This window comes from Gorilla gorilla, chromosome 20 (genome assembly GCF_029281585.2).
Source record: "Gorilla gorilla gorilla isolate KB3781 chromosome 20, NHGRI_mGorGor1-v2.1_pri, whole genome shotgun sequence".
NCBI lineage: Eukaryota > Metazoa > Chordata > Mammalia > Primates > Hominidae > Gorilla > Gorilla gorilla.
The window spans coordinates 56,735,040-56,759,745 of NC_073244.2; the positions used below are offsets into that span (position 1 = coordinate 56,735,040).

At 53.4% G+C, this 24,706-nt stretch overlaps 2 protein-coding genes across 4 annotated transcripts in view; one reads left to right on the plus strand and one right to left on the minus strand.

The window, feature by feature from the left end:
• Positions 1-18,185, minus strand: part of EXOC3L2 (exocyst complex component 3 like 2) — a 32,920-nt gene extending 14,735 nt beyond the window's left edge. Inside the window, exons 1-7 of the mRNA XM_055369716.2 lie at positions 18,119-18,185; positions 11,312-11,850; positions 6,983-7,616; positions 4,531-4,642; positions 1,029-1,130; positions 838-938; positions 526-636 (exon numbers count right to left, since the gene is read on the minus strand). Coding sequence (XP_055225691.1) covers positions 526-636; positions 838-938; positions 1,029-1,130; positions 4,531-4,642; positions 6,983-7,616; positions 11,312-11,834 — 1,583 coding nt within the window. The 5' untranslated portion in view covers positions 11,835-11,850; positions 18,119-18,185. The remainder of the gene's footprint in view (positions 1-525; positions 637-837; positions 939-1,028; positions 1,131-4,530; positions 4,643-6,982; positions 7,617-11,311; positions 11,851-18,118) is intronic.
• Positions 18,186-24,046: 5,861 nt separating this feature from the next.
• MARK4 (microtubule affinity regulating kinase 4) overlaps positions 24,047-24,706 on the plus strand; it is a 52,464-nt gene continuing 51,804 nt past the window's right edge. For 2 of the 3 annotated variants that reach the window (XM_055369725.2, XM_055369724.2), the window contains exon 1: positions 24,047-24,417. In XM_055369725.2, the coding sequence (XP_055225700.1) occupies positions 24,367-24,417 (51 nt within the window). In that variant the 5' untranslated portion in view covers positions 24,047-24,366. The remainder of the gene's footprint in view (positions 24,418-24,706) is intronic. The other variant, XM_055369726.2, reaches the window with a different exon arrangement.

Consider the following 24,706-nt stretch of genomic DNA (forward strand, 5'->3'; position numbering starts at 1 on the left):
GAGACGGAGTCTTGCTCTGACGCCCAGGCTGGAGTGTAGTGGCGCGATCTCAGCTCACTGCAAGCTCCGCCTCCTGGGTTCTCGCCATTCTCCTGCCTCAGCCTCCCGAGTAGCTGGGACTACAGGCGCCCGCCACCATGCCCAGCTAATTTTTTTTGTATTTTTTAGTAGAGACGGGGTTTCACCGTGTTAGCCAGGATGGTCTTGATCTCCTGACCTCGTGACCCGCCCGCCTCGGCCTCCCAAAGTGCTGGGATTACAGGCATGAGCCACTGCGCCCAGCCAAAATCTGTCATTCTTAGAGTCTTGAGTCCGGTGTCTAGGTTTCTGTAATTTGAACACTCCAATCTTCAGATGCTCTGTGGTGCTATGGCTGTTTCAAGGACTCCCAGATTTTATGCGTCTAAGGTCCCATGCTCAGACTCCTCTGAGTCAGTTCTGCAATCCCCACCCAGGATCCGGGCATCCCAGGTCAGCTTCCACCTTGGATTGGTCCTCCCTCCATCACACCATGGATGCCCTCACCTCAGTGGGGGGCCGCAGTTGACCAGGGCGATGGTCTTGCTGATATAGGTGTCAGGTAGCATCTCCCGGACTGCTGGGTTCTCATGGAATCGCTCCACGCGCTGCTGGAAGCTGGTGGGAGGAAAGGGGACAGATAGGGTGCCACTGGGTCAGGGTCCCTCGTGGGCACCCAGCCTGCCAAAGCCACCATCCCTGCAGTGGCACTTTACCTGTCCTCAGGTGACTCCCTCTCATCTCTCCTCTCTCTATTGGATCCCAGGCCCTGATGCCCAACCCCCAGCAGAGCTAACCCGTGCTCCCAGGTTCCCCTACCTCTGCAGGAACTCTGCCAGCCCGCCTAGGCAGCAGTGGGCCATCCGCTCCCCAAACTCCTGGCTGATGCGGGGTGCTCGCTCTGTGTGCTCTTCCAGCAGCTGCGAGGTCCAGGGCGACAAGAAGAGGTGAGGAGGGGCAAGGTCCCACTTTCCATCCAGCCCATCCCCCAGCCTCCCTCCACCTCCTACCTCACACACATCCTGGGCCAGGCTGCTGGGCTGGTCCTCCAGGCTCCCCCAGTGCTCTTCGTCCTCTTGCAGCACACGGAGAAGGGCGGCCCGGGTCTGAGCCTAGAGTAAGGAGAGGGGAGACAGGCAGGAGTTGGGGGCTGCCTGGAGGTCTTTTTTTATCTCCTTCTCCCACCACAATCCCCTAGCCCTTAACCCCAGGCAGTTCTGGATTCTACCTATGAGCTTGTCCAGGTGATGCTGGGGAGGGAGGCTGAGCCAGAAAACTTCTGCAGCCCTTCCCACTCCTAACTCTGTGGTTTGGAAATTCATATTAAAAGTCTGTGGTTTGGCCAAGCGCGATGGCTCACGCATGTAATCTCTTTGGGAGGCCGAGGTGGGCGGATCACCTAAGGTCAACAGTTCGAGACTAGCCTGGCCAACATGGAGAAACCCCGTCTCTACTAAAAATACAAAAATTAGCCGGGCGTGGTGGTGCGTGTCTGTAATCCCAGCTACTCAGGAGGCAGAGGCAGGAGAATTGCTTCAACCTGGGAGACAGAGGTTGCAGTGAGTGGAGATCATGCCATTGCACTCCAGCCTGGGCAACAGGGTGAGACTCCAACTCAAAAATAAAAATAAAATAGGCCGGGCGCGGTGGCTCACGCCTGTAATCCCAGCACTTTGGGAAGTCGAGGCGGGTGGATCACGAGGTCAGGAGATGGAGACCATCCTGGCTAACGCGGTGAAACCCCGTCTCCACTAAAAATACAAAAAATTAGCCGGGCATGGTGGTGGGCGCCTGTAGTCCCAGCTACTCAGGAGGCTGAGGCAGGAGAATGGCATGAACCCGGGAGGCGGAGCTTGCAGTGAGCCGAGATCGTGCCACTGCACTCCAGCCTGGGCAACAGTGTGAGACTCCATCTCAAAAAAATAAATTAAAAAATAATAAATAAATAGATAAAATAAAATAGTCCATGGTTTTAAGCTTCCTCCATCTAATAAGCAAGGGCTTAATTGTGTGTGTGTGCACGTATGTGTGTGTATAATTAAATATATACATATATTTATGTATTAAATATTATATGTTATATAATATGTAATATATTTATATATTAAATATTAGTAAAGGCTATATAATGTATATATTAATAATTCATAATACATTATTTATATATTAATAATTAGTATGTATTATATACTATAGTACATGAAATATGTAATCTATATTAACATATAAATATTAAATATAAATCAATAATACATATTATAAATAATATATTATAAATAATATAGATACATGTGACCAGGTGCGGTGGCTCATGCCTGTAATCCCAGCACTTTGGGAGGCCAAGATGGGCAGATCACCTGAGGTTGGGAGTTCAAGACCAGCCTGAACAACATGTAGAAACCCCGTTTCTACTAAAAATACAAAATTAGCCGGGCGTGGTGGCGCATGCCTGTAATCCCAGCTACTTGGGAGGCTGAGGCAGGAGAATCACTTGAACCCGGGAGGAGGAGGTTGCGGTGAGCCGAGTTTGTGCCACTGCACTCCAGCCTAGGCAACAAGAGTGAAACTCCGTCTCAAAAAATATATATATGTACAGTAATGTACACATGTGTACATTATAAAGCTATAATATAATATATTATTGTATATTATTTATAATATACACATTTATATGTTAATATGTATACATAAATAATGTATATTTAATATTTATATTAAATATAAATCCTATTATTACATATTATGATATGTATGAAGTATTATTTATATTAAATATTGTTTTTCTTTAGAGGCCGCGTCTTGCCTGTCCCCCAGGCTGGTGTGCAGTGGTACCATCATGGCTCACTGCAGCCTCACACTCCTGGACTCAATCCTCCCGCCTCAGATTCTTGAGTAGCTGAGACTACAGGCATGTGCCACCACACCCAGCTAACTTTTAAAATGTTTTACAAAACATTTTTGTTTTGTTTTGTTTTGTTTTGTTTTGTTTTGTTTTTGAGATGGAGTCTTGCTCTGTCGCCCAGGCTGGAGTGCAGTGGTGCGATCTCGGCTCACTGCAAGCTCCGTCTCCCGGGTTCACGCCATTCTCCTGCCTCAGCCTCCAGAGTAGCTGGGACTATAGGCACCCGCCACCATGCCCGGCTAATTTTTTGTATTTTTAGTAGAGACGGGGTTTCACCGTGTTAGCCAGGATGGTCTCAATCTCCTGACCTCGTGATCCACCCGCCTCGGCCTCCCAAAGTGCTGGGATTACAGGCGTGAGCCACTGTGCCCGGCCACAAAACTTTTAAAACAGAGACAGTCTTGCTATGTTGTCCAGGCTGGTCTTGAACTCCTGGCCTCAAGAAATCCTCCCACCTCAGCCTCCCAAAGTGCTGGGATTACAGGTGTGAGCCACCGTGCCCGGCCAAGGGTCTATGTTTTATTGTCTTTTGGTCCCAAGAGTCTGCTCTCAGGTTCTGCCAAACAGTTTAAGATTCTCAGATTCTGTGTTTCAAGAACTCCAAAGGCTGGGATGCAAAGGTTCTCACATCTCTGATTCTCTGATCAAATGTGTCGTCTCGGCTGGGGTGACTCATGCTTATACTCCTAGAGCTTTGGAAGGCTGAGGCTGGAGGATCACTTGAGGCCAGGATTTTGAGACTAGCCTGGGCAAAATGGCAAGACCCTGTCTCTGCAAATTTTTTTTTTTTTAATTATCCAAGCATGGTGGTGTGTGCCTGTAATCCCAGCTACTCAGGAGGCTGAGGTGGGAAGATCCCTTGAACCCAGGAGTTCTAGGCTGTAGTGAGCTGTAATCATGCCACTGCACTCCAGCCTGGGCAAAAGAGGGAGACATCTGTAATTAAAAAAATAAAAAGGTATAATCCTCAATTTGATGAGTTTAAGGATCCAGATCTCTTTTCTATGGTTCTAGGCTCTTAAGAAGCATTGACTGATTTCTGTGGCTGGAAGTAGGACTGGAATTGAGACAGCAAACATCACTGTAGCCGGGGAGGGCGTGCATGGCTGGGCCATTCTGCTCAGCGGTGTCTGTGCAGGTTCAGTAATTAACCATGTTTATTACCAGCCCTGCTTATATGTGAAGATCTTTGTCAGCCAGGGCTGATGGCACGTGCCTATGGTCCCAGCTACTGGAGAGGCTGAGGCAGGAGGATCGCTTGAGTCCAGGAGGTCAATGCTCCAGCCTGGCAACAGAGCGAGACCCTGCCTCAAAAAAAAAAAAAAAATCTTTGATGCCATACTTCTGTGAGTCTTTGGGCCTGTGAGCTGTAGTTCTGTGACTAACTTTCTTGTACTCTAAGGTTTGAAGTGTCCAGATATACTGAACCTTTACCAAGTGTCTCTGTACAGCGGCCTTTGTGTCTATGGCACATGGACAGAACTCAGAAGTTCGTAAAGGGAAAAGGGAGTTGGAAAGGGTGAAAGGTGGAGGGGACAGGCTTCCCAAGCCCACTGTGACCCCCTCCCTCCACAGCAGCTCCCGCTTCCAAAATGCAAAGTTCCAGGTACCTTGACATCTGTGACGCATTCATCCTCCAAACCCCGCAGGGTGCCCGGGGAGAGAAGGGGCCCCAGCTCCCCATTCTCCAGGGCGGCCATGTCCACCAGCCCTAGGACCTCTCTGGGGATGGGCGTGAGAGAAAAGGAGGTCTGTGAAAAGTGGGGCTGGGCAGTTGGAACCTTCCCCACACCCTCCTACCCACTGTTTCTGTGACCCTGGGCCACTCCCTTCCTCTCTCTAAGTCATCTCTGCTCATCCCTCAGAGGAAGTCTTTGGAATTGTTGCTTCCTCGGCTCTAGCTCTCTGAGTCAGCTCCCTGATGGATGGTGTCCCGGCATGATATTTAGGGGTCAAGTCCAGGCTTGAAGATCTGACATGCAAGGCTTCACCCATGATCCATTTCACCAGACAGAAGTTCCCTTTGCACCTATGCTCTGAGGCCCTGCTGCCTTACCTGGCCTTGGAGGCTTCCCCAGTCCAGCCCTCTCTCCCCACCTTCTACAAGCTTACATGCCTGGAGCTATGTGATATCATCAATATCCACCCCCAAACACCGCAGACTTGGGCTTATGGCATCCTCTCAATTATAAACACCATCGCCCTACAAATTGGACCAAACCCAGTTCCCACCACTTTAGGAAGCTTTCCAGACTCCCTATCCTGCCTCCATCCCTTACAGATAACATGAGAGCATTATCGACATACATTCCCAAATGAGATCTATGTGGTCAATGTGGGTATCTCTGTTGCCTTCCCAGTCTTCCGGTGACAGCATCCTGATTTTGTTGGAAGAACCACCCACCCCCTTCACTGTCCAACGTGTGGCTTGGATGTGGCTAACTCCCTTTTCTCTGGGGTAGACAGGTGACCTGGACGTGGCTAATGACCATAGTCCATCCCCCGGCCACAAGAATGGGTATGTTTTAGGACACAAAGGCTCAACAGTAATAAGATTCTAGGACTGAGAGGGACCATGGTACTGAGGTTCTGGGCGCTACCCTTATAGAATTCAAGGGGCGAACAGCACTCAAGTCCTAAAACTGGGCCGGGCATGGTGGCTCACACCTGTAATCGAAGCACTTTGGGAGGCCAAGGTGGGTGGATCACTTGAGGTCAGGAGTTGGAGACCAGCCTGGCCAACATGGTAAAACCCCGCCTCTACTAAAAATACAAAAAAATTAGGCCGGGCACAGTGGCTCATGCATGTAATCCCAACACTTTGGGAGTTCGAGGCAAGTGGATCACCTGAGGTTAGGAGTTCAAGACCAGCCTGGCCAACATGGTGAAACCCCGTCTCTACTAAAAATACAGAAATTAGCTGTGCATGATGGTGGGCGCCTGTAATCCCAGCTACTCGGGAGGCTGAGGCAGGAGAATCACTTGAATCCGGGAGGCGGAGGTTGCAGTTGGCAGAGATTGCAGCACTGCACTCCAGCTTGGGCGACAGAGCAAGACTCCGTCTCAAAATAAATAAATAAATAAATAAATAAATAAATAAATAAATAAATAAATAAATAAGGTCCTAAAACTAGAAGGATCAACAGTGTTGAGGTTCTAAGACCAAAAGAGGGAATGAGGCTAAGGTTTAGGATTCAAAGCTTCATTGGTACTAAGCTTCTATGGTTGCGCCATACATTCTAAGTTCTAAGACTGGAAACGTCAACAGTACTAATGCCCTAGGCTCTAAAGAGAAAGCAGTGTAGGATTCTAGAATTCTAAGTGTCATTGTATTAAGGTGAAGGGTCAGTGGGGCTATGGTTCTAGGAAGGAATGGTCAACAGTGCTAAAACTCTAAGACTGGAAGGGTGAACAGCTAAGATTCTAGTAGCGTAAGTGTCATGAAGCCCAGGTTCTTGGACTGGTGGGCCCACCGTGCTGAGCTACTAGGATTGAAACTGTCGATAGTGCTAAAATTGTAGAACTGGAAGAGTCAATGGTGCCAATAGGTTCTAGGTCTGAAAGGGTGGGAATGCTAGGATTCTAAGACTGGAAGCATCAGTGTTACTTACATGCTAGGAGTGTAACTGTCGATGATGCTAAGGTTGTATGTAGGTCTAGAAGAATGGTGTTGAGATTTTAGGAACGGAAAAGTAGCAACGCGAAGGTTCTAGGACTAGAGGAATCAATGGTGCTAAGATTCGGGGACTGGAAGGGTGGACAGCGAGGCGATCTAGAGTGTGTTGACAGAGCACTGAGGTTCTTGGACCACAATGGTGCCGGAGCTCTTCTTCTAGGACTGCAAGCGTCTATGGTACTAAGGTGCTGGAACCGGAAGCCTCGGTAGCAGTGAGAGTCTAGGATTGTAACTGTCAGCGGTGCTGACGACTGGATGGGTTAATGATGTTAAAGTGCTAGGACTGTAGGGTCAGCTGTCCCAAGGTCCTTAAGGTCTGAAGAAGCCAGTGCTAGGGGGTAGGGCTGAGGGTTTCACGTGACCTTGGGCAACTGAGTCCAGCTCACCTGGGGTAGACCTGATTGTGCCAGTGCAGCAGCGCGTAGCGGTCGGCCAGCGGCAGCCTGCGACGGGCGGAGGCCCCCAGCCACTCGGCCAGGGCCCCGTGGTAGCCGCGCAGGTAGACGCCGAAGGCGCCCAGGCCGGCGGGGTATGCGGGCGCCAGGCGGCCCCGCACCACGGCCATATCCTCCAGCAGCCGTGCCCGCAGCGCCTCCAGCTGCCCGGCCAGGCCCCCGGGCGCCCCGGGAGCCGCTGCCTCTAGGCGCTCCCGGGCCGCGCGCGCCACGGCTTCGGCCCAGCGTGCGCGCAGTTTGCGGGCCGCCCCGGGCCCCCGACGCCCGTCGGCCGCCTCCTCCTGTACCAGCACCTGGCCCAGCTGCGCCACCGCGCCCGCCCCGGCGCACGCTCCCGGCCCGGGGCCCGCCAGCGTCTCGCGCACCAGCGCCCACAGCTCGCGCTGCAGGGCCTCGTACAGCAGCGCCACGTCCCGCGCCCGGCGGCCCCCGCCAGCGCCCTCGGCCTTGGGAGGCCCAGGCGCGCCGCCCCTCGACGGCGCCAGCTCCTCGGCCTCCAGCTCCAGGATGTGCTCGTCCGCACGTGCTAGTTCGCGCTGCTGGATCAGGCTCAGGATCTCCAGCACTGCGGGAGCAAGGCGGGAGGTCAGCAGTGCGCGGGGGGAGGAGGGCGATGCCGGACGCGGGGTTGGGGGGTGCTTAGGAAGGGGAGAGAGATGAGGGGAAGAGGGTTACAGGAGGCGGGAAAGTGTGGGAGCAGAGAAGAGCCCGGGGAAGAGCAAGAAAGAAGGATGTTGAGTGAAGGATGTAGGGGAGGGGTCAGGGTGAGGGGCTCATGCTTGTAATCCTAGCAATTTGGGAGGCCGAGGCTGGCGGATCACTTGAGGTCAGGAGTTCAAGACCAGCCTGGCCAACATGGCAAAACCTCGTCTCTACTAAAAATACAAAAATTAGCCAGGCGTAGTGGCGTACACCTATAATCCCAGCTACTCGAGAGGCAGGAGAATCGCTTGAACCCGGAAGGCAGAGGTTGCAGTGAGCCGAGATCGCGCCACTGCACCCCAGCCTGGGCAACATGTTGAGCAAGACTATCTCAAAAATAAATAAATAAAAACTTAAAAAAGAGAGAGAGGGAAAAGAAAAATGCCTGTGACTGAGGAAGGGATCTGGGGAGGTTGCAGGGCGGAAAAATGGAGGAGGGGTCAGAGGAGGCGAGAGGGTTGAGAGAGGAGCCACGTAAGGGGGAGAGGGATGGAGGCAGCCGGTGGGAGTAGGAGGGGCAGGGTGGTGGCTTGGAGATGGGGAGAGGATATGGGACCACTGATGGGGTCTTTTTGGGGTGGGGATGGCTGTGGGCTGATCTGGCCCTCTGATGAGTTCAGACTGCCTCGAGAAAGGGGAGTCATGGGGCTGGAAGGCCTCTGAGGCTGAAGGAGGGTCCTGGCAGCCCAGGGTTACCCTCGACACCTCCACCCCCTCCACTTCCTCCCTGGCAGAGAAACTATTTCCTGGCCAGCGCTATTTCTGCCCATCCGTTTCCAGAAGGCGGGGCTCTAGTCACCCCCTCCTCACCTCCCTCCAGTGCCCTCCCAGTCCCCAGGGAGCCGGGGCTGAAATAGCTTCTGGCCAGAACGTGGAGGGCATCAGAGGACAGAAAAGGCTCTCCTGAGGTCCCCAGCCCTGGAGCAGTTCGGGCCTCGGGGCTAAAAGCAGGGCTCAGGCACGGGGGCAGAGATAAAGGCAGGGTTGGGGGTGGCGGTGAATTAAGATGGGGATTGGGACAGGGATGGGGATAGGGCCAGAGGTGAGGATGGGGTGAAGGTGGGGGTTGGGATGAGGGAGTTTAGGGTTAGGATGAGGTCAGGTGGGAGTCTGGACAGAAATGGGAAAGAGGCAAGAATGACATTGGGGTCTGGGTAGGGATGAGGTTGGAGAGGTGGGGGAGGGGAATGTAGGTGAAAGCTGAGGATGGAAAGGACATAAAGATTGATGTGAAGGCTGGGCGCGGTGGCTCACGCCTGTACTCCTAGCACTTTGGGAGGTGGGCGGATCACCTGAGGTCAGGAGTTCAAGACTAGACTGACCAATATGGTGAAACCTGGTCTCTACTAAAAATACAAAAATTAGCCAGGCATGGTGGTGCGTTCCTGTAGTCCCAGCTACTCAGGACTGAGACAGGAGAATTGCTTGAACCCAGGCGGCGAAGGCTGCAATGAGCTGAGATCTTGCCATTGCACTCCGGCCTGGATGACAGAGCTAGACTCCATCTCAAAAAAAAAAAAAAAAAAAGATTGATGTGAGTTTGAAGATGAATTGTGGAAGTGAGTTGGGCTTGGGAATAGGAACATGGATGGAATTGAAGATGGAGGTTGGGGATGGGGGTTTAGGACTGGGACTCAGGATAGGGGTGAAGATAGATTAGGGATGAAGAGGAGGTTGCGTTTGGAGTTGGAATTGAAACTGGGGGCTGAGGAAGAACTAGGAACTCAAATAGGACTGAATAAGGAGGTTGATGGCCAGGTGCGGTGACTCATGCTTGTAATCCCAGCACTTTGGGAGGCTGAGGCGGGTGGATCACCTGAGATCAGGAGTTCGAGACCAGCCTGGCCAACATGGCAAAACCCCATCTCTACGAAAAATACAAAAAAAATTTAGCCAGGCATGGATGGTGATGCATGCCTGTAATCCCAGCTACTCGGGAGGTTGAGACAGGAGAATCGCTTGAACCCAGGAAGCGGAGGTTGCAGTGAGCCGAGATTGTACCATCGCACTCTAGCCTGGGCAACAGAGTGAGACCCTGTCTCAAAGGAAAAAAAAAAAAAAAAGGAGGTCGCCAGAGGGAAATGGGTGGAAGGTGGGTGCTGAGAGGAGCCTGGGGTTGGGGGTTAAGAGTGAGACCAAAAGAGTTTAAAAGGGTGGAAGGTGAACATGGGGAAGAATGGGATATGAAACGGGGCTGGACCAGTTGGGGGTTGCCATGGTGTTGGACGTAGACAATGACATTAAAGATGGCGTTTAGGCCAGGCGCAGTGGCTCATGCCTGTCATTCCAGCACTTTGAGAAGCTGAGCAGGAGGATCACTTGAAGCCAGGAGTTCAAGACCAACTTGAGCAACATAGCGACACCCCCATCTCTACAAAAAATGTAAAAATTAGCCAGGTGTGATCGTGTGTGCCTGTAGTCCCAGGTACTCTGGCGGCTAAGGTGGGAGGATTGCTTGAGCCCAGGAGGTCAGGGCTGCAGAGAGCCATGATTGCACCACTGCACTCTAGCCTCCAGCCTGGGTGATAGAGCGAGACCCTGTCTCCAAAATTAGATGGCATTTGGAGGAAAGGATGAGCTGTACGAGAAGCATACGGATGTGTCTCAGATAGAGACTGATGGTGGGCTTGGAATAAGTGTGGGGTGAGAACAGAAAAGGCACTGAGGAAGACACTGGGGCTTGGAGTAGGAATGGGGACTGAGGATGAAGACAGGGTGGTGTTAGGGATTGAATTATGTCACCCCAGAAAAAAAAAGATATGTGAAGTCTTCACCCCAGTACATCAGAATGTCACCTGATTTGGAAATAGGGTCTTTACAGAGGCAATCAAATTAAAGTGAGATCATAGGGCAGACCCGAATCCCATGTGAGTGGTGTCCTCATAAAAAGGAGAAATTGGCCACGCGCCGTGGCTCAAGCCTGTAATCCCAACATTTTGGGAGGACGAGGCAGGCAGATCACTTGAGGTCAGGAGTTTGAGACCAGCCTGGCCGACATGGTGAAACCTCATCTCTACTAAAATACAAAAATTATCCAGGTGGCACATGCCTGTAATATCAGCAACTCGGGAGGCTGAGGCAGGAGAATTGTTTGAACCCCAGAGGCAGAGGTTGCAGTGAGCCAAGATTGCGCCACTGCACTCCAGCCTGGGCGACAGAGGCAAAAAAATAATAATAATAAAATAAATAAAATAAAGAAATTGGAGAAATTGGGGATAGAAAGAGAAGGGGGAGAGATGGGACCAAAATCAGGTATTCCCTTGGCTTTAGACATGGGAGTAGGGCTGAAGACGGCAGGTGGAGGAGGCAAAGATTGAGGGCGGGCATATATTAACGGGTGGCACTGAAGAGAAAGGTTGACGACAGGGATTAGGACTGCAGTGGTAACGGGTGGAGCTGGCATGGAGGTGGGAGATGTGAGTTAGACATGTGAATTGCAGGTCGGGGTCACAGGTGGTAGCTGGGATGGGCTTAAGTATGAAGCCTGGGACCACCAGGGCTGGGGATGGACATGGGCACTGGGATTCTCCCAGGACAGGGTCAGGGCTCCGGACTCACCTGACAACGGCTCCTTCATCTTTGGGGGCTCTGGGACCTTGGGTGGGGGCTCTGGAGCTGCCTCGCCTGCAGGCACCACTCTCTCAGCCAGGGACGCACGCTGGGGCTTCGATCCACGCCCCAGTCTCAGGAAGGCCAGTCTCCGGGCGGCCTCCCCCGCTGCCTCCTCGTCGCCGTGGGCTCGGGTCCCATGCAGCCGGGCCAGGAGGCCAAAATCTGCTGAGCTCCTGCGTATCCCTGGTACCAGCACACGGCCCAAGAAAGAGCGGGGCTGCCCATCCCCAGGGCTGCCTGCCCGCCGGCCCGGGGCCCAGCCCAGCCGGAAGGGGGCCAGGCCCGCAAGCTTCTCCAGGGTGGCGCGGCGGCGACAAGATGTTCCATTGGGGAGGGACCCCAGCTCCCCGGCCTCTTCTTCCTCCAGCCCTGAAACTTCTTCAAAGGGGTTCCGAGAGGACCTCAGGGGCAGGGTCCCCGCCCGGGGCACCTTAGGGTCTGACACTCCCAGATTCTTCAGGATAGGCATTTTGACAGGTGGGGACCTGGGGAAAAAATAATGACCATGGGCGATGCTGATGACAATGGTGGTGTGGATGACGGTGCCTCTGTGTACCGAGCACTTTGGGGTGAGCGTACCAGACACTTGCCTGAGCACTTGATAAGCCCTTGATCTGCACAAGCTTATAAGATGGGGCCTTTTTTTTTTTTTTTTTTTTTTGAGACGGGGTCTCGCTCTTCGCCCAGGCTGGAGTGCAGGCACGATCTCAGCTCACTGCAAGCTCCGCCTCCCGGGTTCACGCCATTCTCCTGCCTCAGCCTCCTGAGTAGCTGGGACTACAGGCGCCCACCACCACGCCCGGCTAACTTTTGTATTTTTAGTAGAGACGGGGTTTCACTGTGTTAACCAAGATGGTCTCGATCTCCTGACTTTGTGATCCACCTGCCTCGGCCTCCCAAAGTGCTGGGATTACAGGCGTGAGCCACCGCGCCTTGCCTCTTTTTTTTTTTTTGAGATGGAGTCTCGCTCACTCTGTCACCCAGGCTGGAGTGCAGTGGCACGATCTCGGCTCACTGCAACCTCCGCCTCCCAGGTTCAAGCAAGTCTTCTGCCTCAGCCTCCGGAGTAGCTGGGACTACAGGCGCGCGCCACCACACAAGGCTAAGTTTTATATTTTTAGTAGATACGTGGTTTCACCATGTTGGCCAGGCTGGTCTTGAACTCCTGACTCAGGCGATCCACCTACTTCAGCCTCCCAAAGTGCTGGGATTACAAGCGTGAGCCACCTCTGCTGGCCTGGAATATTCTCTATCTTAAGTTGATCCTCCTACTCCGTGGAGAAACAGGCTGAGAGAGGGGAAGGCTCCCTCCCAAGGTGACACAGTCAGTCAAGGGCAGAGATGATATGGGGACTCAGGCCCTACCATCCACCCAGACGTCCAGGGCAGACTCCTGAGCACCTGCCTACACCCCCTCATCCCCTTCATTTCTCCCGTTTGATTTGTACCCTTGTCATCTCTCCCTCATTCATCTCTTCAGCAAAAACTTATTGGGAAATGTCTAGAATAGGCAAAGCCTAATTTTTTTTTTTTTTTTGAGACTGGGACTCACCCTGTCACCCAGGCTGGAGTGCAATGGCCCCATCATAGTTCACTGCAGCCTGAAACTCCTGGGCTCAAATGATCCTCGTACCTCAGCCTCCTCAGCAGCTGGGACTACAGGTGTGCACCACCATGCCCACTTATTTATTTATTTATTTATTTATTGAGACAGGGTCTTCCTGTGTTGCCCAGGCTGGTCTCAAACTCCTGGCCTCAAGGGATCTACCCACTTCTGCCTCCCAAAGTGCTGGGATTACACGTGCAAATCACCTCGCAGGTCTCTAGGCAAATCCTTAGAGACAGAAAGGAGACTGACAATAGGACTGGAGAGAACGGGGAATGGCGAGTGGCTGCTAATGGATGCAGGGTTTCCTTTTGGGGAAAGGAAGACACTCTGGAACTAGATAAAGGTGATGGTTGTACAACATTGTGAATGCATTAAGTGCCACTTAATTGTATGCTTTTAAAATGGCTTAAGGCCAGGCGTGGTCGCTCATGCTTGTAATCCCAGCACTTTGGGAGGTGGAGGCAGGCAGATCACCTGAGGTCAGGAGTTCGAGACCAGCTTGGCCAACATGGTGAAACCCCGTCTCTACTAAAAATAAAAAAATTAAAAAATTAGCCGGGCATGGTGGCACACACCTGTAATCCCAGCTACTCGGGAGGCTGAGGCAGGAGAATTGTTTGAACCCAGGAGGCAGAAGTTGCGGTGAGCTGAGATCACACCACTGCATTCTGGCCTGGGCCATAGAGCAAGACTCAGTCTCAAAAAACAAAACAAAACAAAACAAAACAACTTACTAGGTATTTGCCATGGGCCCAGCCCTGTGCAGGCGTTAGGGACACAGCAGTGGCCAGGGCAGCCCCCGTCCCTGCCATTACAGCTTCCTGAGTCCTGCCCATTCCATCTCCTAAGCCTCTCTTCAGTCTGCGCTCCCTCCTTTCACTCCCTTCCCATAGCCCCTACCCCAAGCGGAACCCTTGCCCACTTCCCTGCCCTGGCCTCCTCCCTGGTCCCCAGCCTCTAGTCTTGGCACCTCCAGTCCGCCTTTGAGGACCTTGAAAAAGCGCAAACCAGGCCGGGTGCAGTGGCTCACGCCTATAATCCCAGCACTTTGGGAGGCCGAGGCGGGCGGATCGAGGTCAGGAAATCGAGATCACGGTGAAACCTCGTCTCTACTAAAAATACAAAAAATTAGCTGGGTGCAGTGGCAGGCGCCTGTAGCCCCAGATACTCGGGAGGCTGAGGCAGGAGAATGGCATGAACCCAGAAGGCGGAGATTGCAGTGAGCCGAGATCGCGCCACTGCACTCCAGCCTGGGCGACAGAGCAAGACTCCATCTCAAAAAAAAAAGAAAAGAAAAGAAAAGAAAAGAAAAAGCACAAACCTGCTCTTCTCCATCTCCTAAGCCTTCCATGGATCCCTAGTATCTTCAGGACAAAGCTGAGGCCTCTCGCCACAGCCTTCATGCTCTGGCAGCTGCACACGTCACTAGTGCTGTCCCGTAGCCTCCTCCTTACCCCAGGAACCTCCAGGTTTCAGCATCTGCTGGTGCTTCTACATAGACGCCTGTTCTCCATGCTCCAGTCAGGACTTCAGGACTCACACTTCAGGACTCAGCCCCATGCCCCCTCCTCCAGGAAGCCCTCCGTGACCCTCAGGCTCCCACAGTCCCTGGGTTCCCACACCTCATCTCTGCCTGCTCTGGGTCATCCCTGTCTGGGGACAGATCTGTGTCCCTTACTGGACTGCAAACCTCAGCAGGACAGGGCTGGGGCTGTCTCAGTCACCACTGTGTCCCCAGCTCCCAGCACAGGGCAGACACTCAGGGAATGGGTGCTAAACAGGAAATGAAGGAAGGAAAGAGGCAAGACAGTTCATTCCTTGTGTGGGGAGGAGGAGGGTGAGTCGAGCTGGAAGAGGTCACTAAGGAGCAGGCCACGCAGGGCTTTAAGTTCCTTGATAAGGGACAGGCTTTCTTCCAAGAGCCCTGCAGAGCCACAGATAGGTGCTTTTTAAAACAATGAAATAGTTCAAACATTCGGAAAAGTACAGAAGACAAGCTCAATAAACACTTCTGTGCCTACAATCCTAGCCACAGCTCACACAATCATTTGCTCTCTTAGTTCAGGTTTTTGTTGTTGCTTTTGTCTTTAGAGACAGGATCTCACTCTGTTGCCCAGGCTGGAGTGCAGAGGCGTGATCATGGCTGGCTGCAGCCTGGAACTCCTGGGCTCAAGCAATCCTCCCACCTCAGCCTCCCAAGCAACGGGAACATCCTGCTAATTTTATTTTTTAATTTTTTGTTATAGATGGGGTCTCGCTATATTGCCCATGCTGGTCTGGAACTCCTGCTCCTGGCCTCAAGCAATCCTCCCTCCTCGGCCTCCCAAAGTGCTAGTATTATAGGCGTGAGCCACCGTCCACTGCCCTGATTTTTGTTTTAAAGAACAAGCCAGGCGCAGTGGCTCACGCCTATAATCCCAGCACTTTGGGAGGCCGAGGAGGGAGGATCACCTGAGGTCAGGAGTTCGAGACAAGCCTGGCAAACATGGTGAAACCCTGCCTCTACTAAAAACACAAAAATTAGCTGGGTGTGGTGGCGGGTGCCTGTAGTCCTAGCTACTTGGGAGGCTGAGGCAGGAGAATCACTTGAACCCAGGAGGCGGATGCTGCAGTGAGCCCAGACTGTGCCACTGCACTCCAGCCTAGGCAACAGAGCGAAACTCCATCTCAAAAAAAAAAAAAAAAAAAAAAGAATTACAAATGCGTGCAGCCTCCTCCTGCCACCTCTCCTGGTCCCACTCGCTCTGGCCTTCTCTTAAGGAATCCAGCGTCCAGAATGAATGTGCTGTTTACCCGTCCAAGTAGATTTTTATCCCATGCTCCATAGACTTGTATCCAGAAATAATATACTGTTCTACATGGTTTCAAACTCTCTATAAATGGTATCATACTATTTGTATCTTGCAACTTGCTTTAAAATTTATTTTTTTGCTCACGTTATGAACTTGTGAGAATTTATCCATGTCTAGCCATACAGCTCCAGTTCATTTAAGTGCTATGTAATATTCCACTGTATGAATTGTGTAAAGGGTCAGATGTTCACTTGTTCTTCTATTGCTGGACCTGTAGCTTGTTTGTCACCACGACAGGGTTCTGAGCAGGTCAGGACAGGGTCAGGATTATGCAGACGTGCGGGGGTGGACAGGAGGCCTGGGAAGAGGGTGGTGTGCAAAAGGCCTGGGTTGCCTAGGCTATAAGTAAGAGCACCCCTTTCCATGATGGGGAGGCCCCTTCTTTCTTTCCCTGTTTCAACCCCTGAGCTGCTGCTTCTCAACCCTCCAGTTCCTAGAAACGCTCTCGGACCTCCTTCCAGTCTCCATGGGCCCCCGCCCCCACAGGAGGCAGTCACCATGACGACCCCTTGCCTGGAGCCCCCATGGCTGTGTGCAATAGATACTCCCCCATGCACACACATTATTTGCACACTCATTTCTCTTTTATTTTATTTTTTCAGATGGAGTCTCACTCTGTCACCCAGGCTGGAGTGCAATGGCGCGATTTCAGCTCACTGCACCTCCACCTCTAGGGTTCAAGCGATTTCTCCTGCCTCAGCCTCCCAACTAGCTGGGACTACAGGTGCCCACCACCACGCCTGGCTAATTTTTGTATTTTTAGTACAGATGGGGTTTCACCGTATTGGCCAGGCTGGTCTCAAACTCCTGACCTTGTGATCCGCCTGTTTCGGCCTCCCAAAGTGCTGGGATTACAGGTGTGAGCCACCGCGCTCTGTCCTTCTCTTTTATTTTTTAGACAGTCTCACTCTGTCACCCAGGTTGGAGTGCAGTGGCATGGTCTCGGCTCACTGCAACCTCTGCTTCCCAGGCTCAAGCAATCCTCCCACCTCAACCTCCCGAGTAGCTGGGAGTACAAGTGCAAGTCACCACACCTGGCTAATTTTTGTACTTTTAGTAGAGATGAGGTTTCGCCCTGTTGCCCAGGCTGGTCAACTCCTGAGTTCAAGCGATCCACCTGCCCCAGCCTCCCAAAGTGCTGGGATTACAGTCATGAGCCACCATACCCAGCCTTGATTTCTCTTTCATCCTCTGAACTGGCATCCATATGCCTCATCCCAAAATGGCTCCATCATCCCCCCTCCACCCCATAACTGTCTCCATCTTCCTTTCAAAATTTCAGGCTCGAATTTCCCTCCGATTGAAGTCAACCTTGCCCAGACTACATCTGACTTTCCCCCACCTGGCTTCAATATCGCCTCCAAACTGGATCCAACATCCCCAAACCTGGCTGCAACATTTTCCCAAAACTGTCTCCGACGTCTTTCCCCTTCCTGGCTCCAACACCCGCCTCTGCAAACTGGTGCTGACATCCTGCCCCCTCCAACCCTCTGTCTGCCTCCCAGTGCCCAGCCCCTGACTCACTTCCGAGGCATCCCTCAAGCCCCCAGCCTCTCAGGCCCGCAGGATGTCTTGGCCACCAGAGCTTCCCTCTTTGAGCCCCTCCTCCTCTTCCTCACTGCCAGCCTTTTCCCTGGAGTCCCTAACCTTCTGCAGCGGCCCTGACCTCGGTTTGCGGAATCCATCACCTCCAACGCTCAGCGTCTGTATTAGAGAACGGTCTTTCTATATGGCATGTCCCCAAGCCCAACCCCAACCAGTGCAACCCCAATCTAGTCCTTGACCCCAAACACAATCCAGTCATCAGCCCAGACCACTGCAAGCTCATCCACATCTCCAATCCCAACCTGATCTCGGTCTCTCCTGCTTGATCTCAATCCCCACCTGGTCCCTGTCTCCCATCTCCGAGACCCCATCTCTTGGGATAGAACAAATACTTGATCCTTCCTGGCCTCAGTCTTCCCACCCAGACTCGCAGGACATTCGACCCAATGTCATCTCATCTCTCTTCTCCTTTGGTGGCACCAAGGTTTCCAGTGCTCCCTTGCACCCTTTCTGGAGCCCGCGAGTCCTCAAATTCTCCCCTGCACCCTCCTCTCATTTTCATCTCCTTTCTGCCTTCTCGCCAGCACCCCCCTGGAGTCAGGCCCCAGATTCTCTCTTTGCCCCCAGCCTCTGCTGGGTTCAAGGTACAGGTTCTCATCAGCTCTGGTCCAGTGTAACTAAGGGCAACTGTTTTCCCAGTTGCCCCGGGGAAGGGGGACTCCTTCCCCCTGTCCCCAGCACACTCACCTCTGTCCTCCTGCCCGTCCTTCTGTTCCCGCTGCTGTCCTGTCCCCAGGCTACTTCAGCCAGGACTGCTGAGAGCTTGGATCTGAGTTGGGGGGGTGCTCGGAGGAGGACAATTTCCTGTCAGGAAACCCCTCCCTCTCTGGGGCCAGGGGCGGGAAGGACTCATTATCTGTCTGCCCTTTTAGGCCAGGCTGCGGTTGGGCTGGGAAGGCCGAGGCCCACAGCCGGGCCCCCACCCTCACCCCCGCTCCAGGCCGGAATGCGCCCACGCCTGCATGCTCTTCACGCCTCCCAAGGTGACAACACCATCCTGGGCGCCCCGGGGAGACACCCCAAGCTGGACGCCAGCCCAGAGCTGCTCTCCAGCATGGGCAAGCCCCGAGGCCTTAGAATGAGAACCGGGGGGCAGGCACGCATCTCTCTGGAGTTCCCTGCCACGGGCTGAAGACCAGGAGGGAAGTTTTGCTGGGCCCAGGGGCTGGGGAGTGGGACCTACGGAGGAGGGCACTGGACATGGCTTTGGAATTGTGGTTCTTTTTGTCTAGAAGCCCCTGTACCCAGGTCTCTGAGGCCCTCCTTTTCATCATCCCAGTTCCAGCCCCACTGTCTCTTCCTCTGTTCTCCACTGTCCCGTCTCACAGAGTCGTCACTCTGCTTTGTCAATTTATTTTTCTTTTTCTTTTTTTCCTGAGACAGAGTCTCGTTCTGTTGCCCAGGCTGGAGTGCAGTGGCGTAACAATAGCTTACTGCAGCCTGGATCTCCCAGACTCAACAGATCCTCCCACCTCAGCCTCCTGAGTAGCTGGGACTACAGGCATGCGCCACCATGCCCAGCTAATTTTTGTATTTTTTGTAGAGACATGGGTGTCATTAGGTTCTCCAGGCTGGTCTCAAACTCCTGGCCTCAAGCCATCCTCCTGCCTCGGCTTCCCAAAGTGCTGGGATTACAGGCGTGAGCCACCGTGCCCAGCCTGTCAGTTTCTTTATTGCACCTTCTACAATCTGAAATTATCAGATGCAACTGGATTCCTTGCAGGTAAACTCAGCAAAGCTCACTTTGTTGATCCTGTTCATCTTTATAAGCCTAGCTGCGTGCCTGGCCCTCAGTAGTCAAGATTTAAATGAATTTAAATGAAGCTGAGGATTGGAGGTGGGTTTGGAGATGGACTTCCTGCTAGAGTTGGGATGCCAAGTGAAGTGAGGGCTGGGGCTGGAGCTGGTGCTGGGTGGGGTTGGGTATGAGAGTCAGGGTTACTTTAAAAGGCTAGGGCCATGTGTGGTGGCTCATGCCTGTAATTCCAGCACTTTGGGAGCCAAGGCAGGGGGATTGCTTGAGCCCAGGAGATCAAGACCAGCCTGATAATATAGCAAGACCCCGTCTCTACAAAAAATAATTTTTTTTGATTAGCTAAGTGTGGTGGCACGCTGTAGTCCTAGCTACTAAAGGAGCAGAAGTGGGAGGATCACTTGATCCTGGGAGGTGGAGGCTGCAGTGAGCCATGATCTCGCCACTGCGCTCCAGCCTGGGTGACAGAGAGAGACCCTGTCTCAAAAATTAAGAAAAAAAAATTTTTTTTAAATAAATAAAACTGGGCTGGTTGCAGTGGCTTATGCCTGTAATCCCAGCACTTTGGGAGGCCAAGGTGGGTGGACCGCTTGAGGTCAGAAGTTTGAGACCAGCCCGGCCAAGCTGATGAAACCCTGCCTCCACTAAAAACACAAAAATTAGCCAGGTGTGGTGGTGCATACCTGTAATCCCAGCTACTCGGGAGGCTGAGACGGAAGAAATCGATTGAACCCAGGAGGCAGAGGTTGCGGTGAGCCGAGATTGTGCCACTGCACTCCGGCCTGTGAGACAGAGTGAGACTCCATCTCAAATAAACAAACAAATAAATAAATAAGATAAATTGTGTTCAAGTGCTCAGGCACAGCCTGAGGGGGATGCGTGATCACTGGCCTAGGCAAAGTCCAGGCTGGGATCAGGGTTGGGGTCAACATTAGGATCGGGGGCTGGGCTTAGGGATCACAGCTCCCTCCTGGATCCAAGGGTTAAGATTCAAAGGTCTGAATGCCCCAGTTGAAGGAATGAATTCACCAGACATAGGTTGTGGAGGAAGGGCTAGCTGGATGACCAGGTTGGGAGGCGGAGGAACAGGCCTTGCCCCCCAGCTTGGCCTCTGCACCGCGGACCCATGGTCAGCAGTGGCCCATCATGTACTGGGATCGTGCAGGATTTCCACCCCGCCTTATTTATTTATTTATTTATTTAGAGACGGAGTCTTGCTCTGTCGCCAGGCTGGAGTGCAGTGGTGTGATCTCTGCTCACTGCAACCTCCGCCTCCTGGGTTCAAGCAATTCTTCTGCCTCAGCCTCCCGAGTAGCTGGGACTGCAGGCGCTTGTCACCTGCAAGCGCCCGGCTAATTTTTTGTATTTTTTTTAGTAGAGACAGGGTTTCACTGTGTTAGCCAGGATGATCTCGATCTCCTGACCTCGTGATCTGCCCACCTCGGCCTCCCAAAGGGCTGGGATTACAGGCGTGAGCCACCGTGCCCGCCCCCCTCCTTTTTAAAAATTATTTTTTTTATTTTAATTTAGAGACAGGGTCTCACTATGTTGCCCAGGCTGATCTCGAACTCCTGGGCTCAAGTGATCCTCCCGTTCTGGCCTCCCAAAGTACTGGGATTACAGGTGTGAGTCACTGCGTCCAGCCCCCTTTTTAAAATTTATTATTATTTTTTATTGAAATACAATTCACATACATAAGATTCACCCTTTTCAAACAGAGACCGGTAGGTTTTAGTATATTCACAAGGTTGCAGCAAGCGTCACCACTATTTAATTCCAGAACATTCTCATCACCCCAAAAAGAAACCTGGTACCCATCAGCAGTCATTTCTCATTCCCCAGCCTCCAACCCCTGGCAACCATTAATCTACTTTCTGTCTATGGATTTGCCAATTCTGAATATTTCATATGAATGGAAGCATACAGTAAGTGGTCTTTTGCGTCTGACTTCTTTCGCTAAACATGCTGTTTTCTTTTTTTCTTTTTTGAGACGGATTCTCACTCTGCCGCCCAGGCTGGAGTGCAGTGGCGCGATCTCAGCTCACTGCCAGCTCCGCTTCCCAGGTTCACGCCATTCTCCTGCCTCAGCCTCCTGAGTAGCTGGGACTACAGGCGCCTGCCACCGCGCCCGGCTAATTTTTTGTATTTTTAGTAGAGACGGGGTTTCACCGTGGTCTCGATCTCCTGACCTCGTGATCCGCCCGCCTCGGCCTCCCAAAGTGCTGGGATTACAGGCGTGAGCCACCGCGCCCGGCCACATGCTGTTTTCAAGGTTCATCCACTTTGCAGCCTCCCTCTCTGTAAGCCTCAGTCCCCCCACATCTGGGAAATGGGGTGGGGACGCTGTTGGGGAAGGGAGGGCAGGGGTGGACCCTGGAGTGTGTGGGGCGCGTGTAGGGAGGTGATCGGCTGCCCCCGTGTGGTGTGTGGTAGAACTGCAGCTCTCAGCGCCAATGCAAGGAACGGGTTGGGGGCGCTCAGCCCCTCTAGCCTACCCCCAAGACCCCCACTTTCACCCTGCGGCGTCCCTGGGATCACAGTACGTCTAGAACACTACCCCGGAACTCCTCCCTCTCTGCCACTGTCCCTGAGGCTCCTCGGGCCATATTTGCCAAATAGTAACAATAATGTCCCCACATACGAATTTTGAATCTGGTCCCCTGTGAAGCACTTTACTCAAAGATTCTCATTTATTTGTTAGCAGTAACAAATTAAAATAACAAATAAATATAAACAAATTGACAAAAATAGTAGCAGCCTGAGGTTGCTGCTATTATTATTCGGAGACAGGAAACCACAGTGGTTGAGAGAGGGTCCAAGTTCTGGAACTTGGGAGCACTTGGATTCAAATTGTAGCCCTGCCACTAATTTGCCGTGTGACCTTCAGCGTGTGACGTTTCTCCCTTCCTTGGGCCTCTGTTTCCTCATCTGTAAATGGGATTGATAAAGATGCTCCCTACCTCCTGAGGTGGCAGAAAGGAGAAACTGCTCAGAGCCTGGCACAAGGGCAATTGCCATGAGTTGCTCATAGTATCAAGCAGTGCTGTGCTTTCACAACCAGCTTTTGGCTGAGTGCAGGGTAGTCCCAGCACTTTAGGAGGCCGAAGTGGGAGGATCGCCTGAGCCTGAGAGTTGGAGATCAGCCTGGGCAATATGGCTACAAAAAATTAGCTGGGCGTGGTGATGCACACCTGTAGTCCCAGTGACTTGGTGGGGCTGAGCTGGGAGGATTGCTTGAGCCGGGGATGTCCAGGCTGCAGTGAGCCATAATCGTGCCACTGCACTCTAGCCTGGGTAATGCAGTGAGACCCTGTCTCAAAAACAAAACAAAGCAAAGCAAAACAAAACACCCCCAGCTCTCTGCAGGTGGGGGTGTGGAGCCTTAATCTGTAGCATTTGCCAATTTCCATGGTGTAAATATTCCCACCATGGCTAATTTCAAGCTACCAAGGTGATATCACATGGCATTTTTGCCCCCATTATATAGTAATTTTACTGTGCAGCTACAATAGACGTAAGTAACTTCAAGATCACAGATAATGGCAAATGTAGTAAGATAATTAGGACGTGATGAGTATGTATTACTTGTAACTTTAATGTAATTTAATTGTATGTTTGCATAATTTAATTTTTAATAATGGCTGTGTTTAACAACCAGTTCCAAAATTCCTGAGACGTAACAATCAGCTCGCTCCAGCCAGATCCAGCACACTGCTGTTTTAGAAGGGGAAACTGAGGCTCAGGGAAATAAGCCTCAGATAGACGAAGGCAGGGCACAGACCCCTTCCCAAAACCATGTGACTCCCAGGCCAAGACTATGTAATGCCTGTCTTTCTTTCATCCCACCCTGGTCCACAGAGCATGGATGGTCCCCACAGCGTTGTGTGGCCTCCGAGAGGCTCTTGTCCTCTCTGGTCTCAGCCTGCCCGCATGGGGAGTGGCTGTGCCCTGCAGGCGAATACCTGCACAGGGTTCCTTCGCACCTGCCAGTGAGCAACACACGGATTCTTCCTCTCACTTTACAAACTGGGAAAGTGAAGCCCAGAAAGGGCAAGTGCTTGCCCCAGGTCATACAGGTGGACAGAGAGGGTCCCCACACCCCAGCTGGGGTGCAAAGGAGTGGATGCTGCAGCCCTAACCTGGGGGTCTGGAGCTATGTGGGTGAGTGGAGGCAGCCTGACTAGGGAGGTCACTGAGCCCTCAGCAGTGGCCAAGCCCCGAACACCATCCCCTTCACCCACCCCACCCTTAGGCCTCCGAGGGGAGAGCTTCCCCCGCCCTCCCCCCCCCCCCCCCCGCCAACTGGGGAGAGAATGGGCCGGGGGGAGGGACAATGTGGGCAGCGCCTCTAGGGTCTTCTCTGGCTCAGTCCCTTTATCTCCATCTCTTCACAGATCTCTGCGTCTCTGTATCTCTTTGTCTCTCCCTGTGTGTGTGGGGGGGGTCTCTCTCAGTCTTTGTCCCTCTGCGTCTCTGGGTCTCTCTGTCTCTGTCTCCCTGCGTCTCTCTCTCTCTGTCATCTGGCCCTCCGTTCATCTCCTTGCGCCTCTCTCTCCACCCTTTTGTAACTCGTCTCTCTCTCTTTGTGTCTCTCTATCTTTGTGTCTCTCTATCTCTACGTCTCTCGATCTCTCTCTCTGCGTCTCTGGCGCTCTGCCCCGGCCTCTCTCTCCCCTTCTCTCCTCTCCAGTGCGCCTCTCGTCTCGGGCGAGAACACGCTCCCCGCCGGCGCGCCCAGACCCGCCTCCGCCCCCGGAGCCCCCGGCGCCCCGGACCAGCCCGGGCCTGCGCCTTTAAGGGCCGGCGGCGGGGGGCGGGGTCCCGGCGCCCCGCCCTGCCCGCCCCTCCCCCTGACGTCCCTTCCTCCCTCCCCAGCCCCTCCACCGCCTCCCTCCGCCGCCGCCTGGGCCGGCTCCGCGCCCCCTCCGCGGCCCCCGCCCGCCCGCCTGCCCGCCGCCCCCATGGCGCCCGGGGTCCCCGCTGCACGGGGCCACTAGGACCCTCGGCGTCCCTTCCCCTCCCCCGCCCTGCCCCCTCTCCCGCCGCGCGGACCCGGGCGTTCTCGGCGCCCAGCTTTTGAGCTCGCGTCCCCAGGCCGGCGGGGGGGGGAGGGGAAGAGAGGGGACCCTGGGACCCCCGCCCCCCCCACCCGGCCGCCCCTGCCCCCCGGGACCCGGAGAAGATGTCTTCGCGGACGGTGCTGGCCCCGGGCAACGATCGGAACTCGGACACGGTGAGTGGGGCCCGGCCCCTTGGGGAGCCCTGGCTGGGTCCAGCCGCCAAACCCTTCTCCCCGTTGTACCCCTCGCCCCGCGAGCCCCTACCCTCGTTTCCTGGGCCCGACCCGGCTCGTCACCTCTCGACTCCTCCCGGACTTACAGGCCTCTCCACCCTCCCCACCTTTTCCAGCCCAGCCCGACCCCTGGGGGCGCCCCTCTCTCGGGACCCCTCTCTTGTCCCCGTGCAGACCGCTTCCGCTCGGGTCTGTTCCCTCCAGGAAGCCCCCTCCCCTGCTTCCAGGA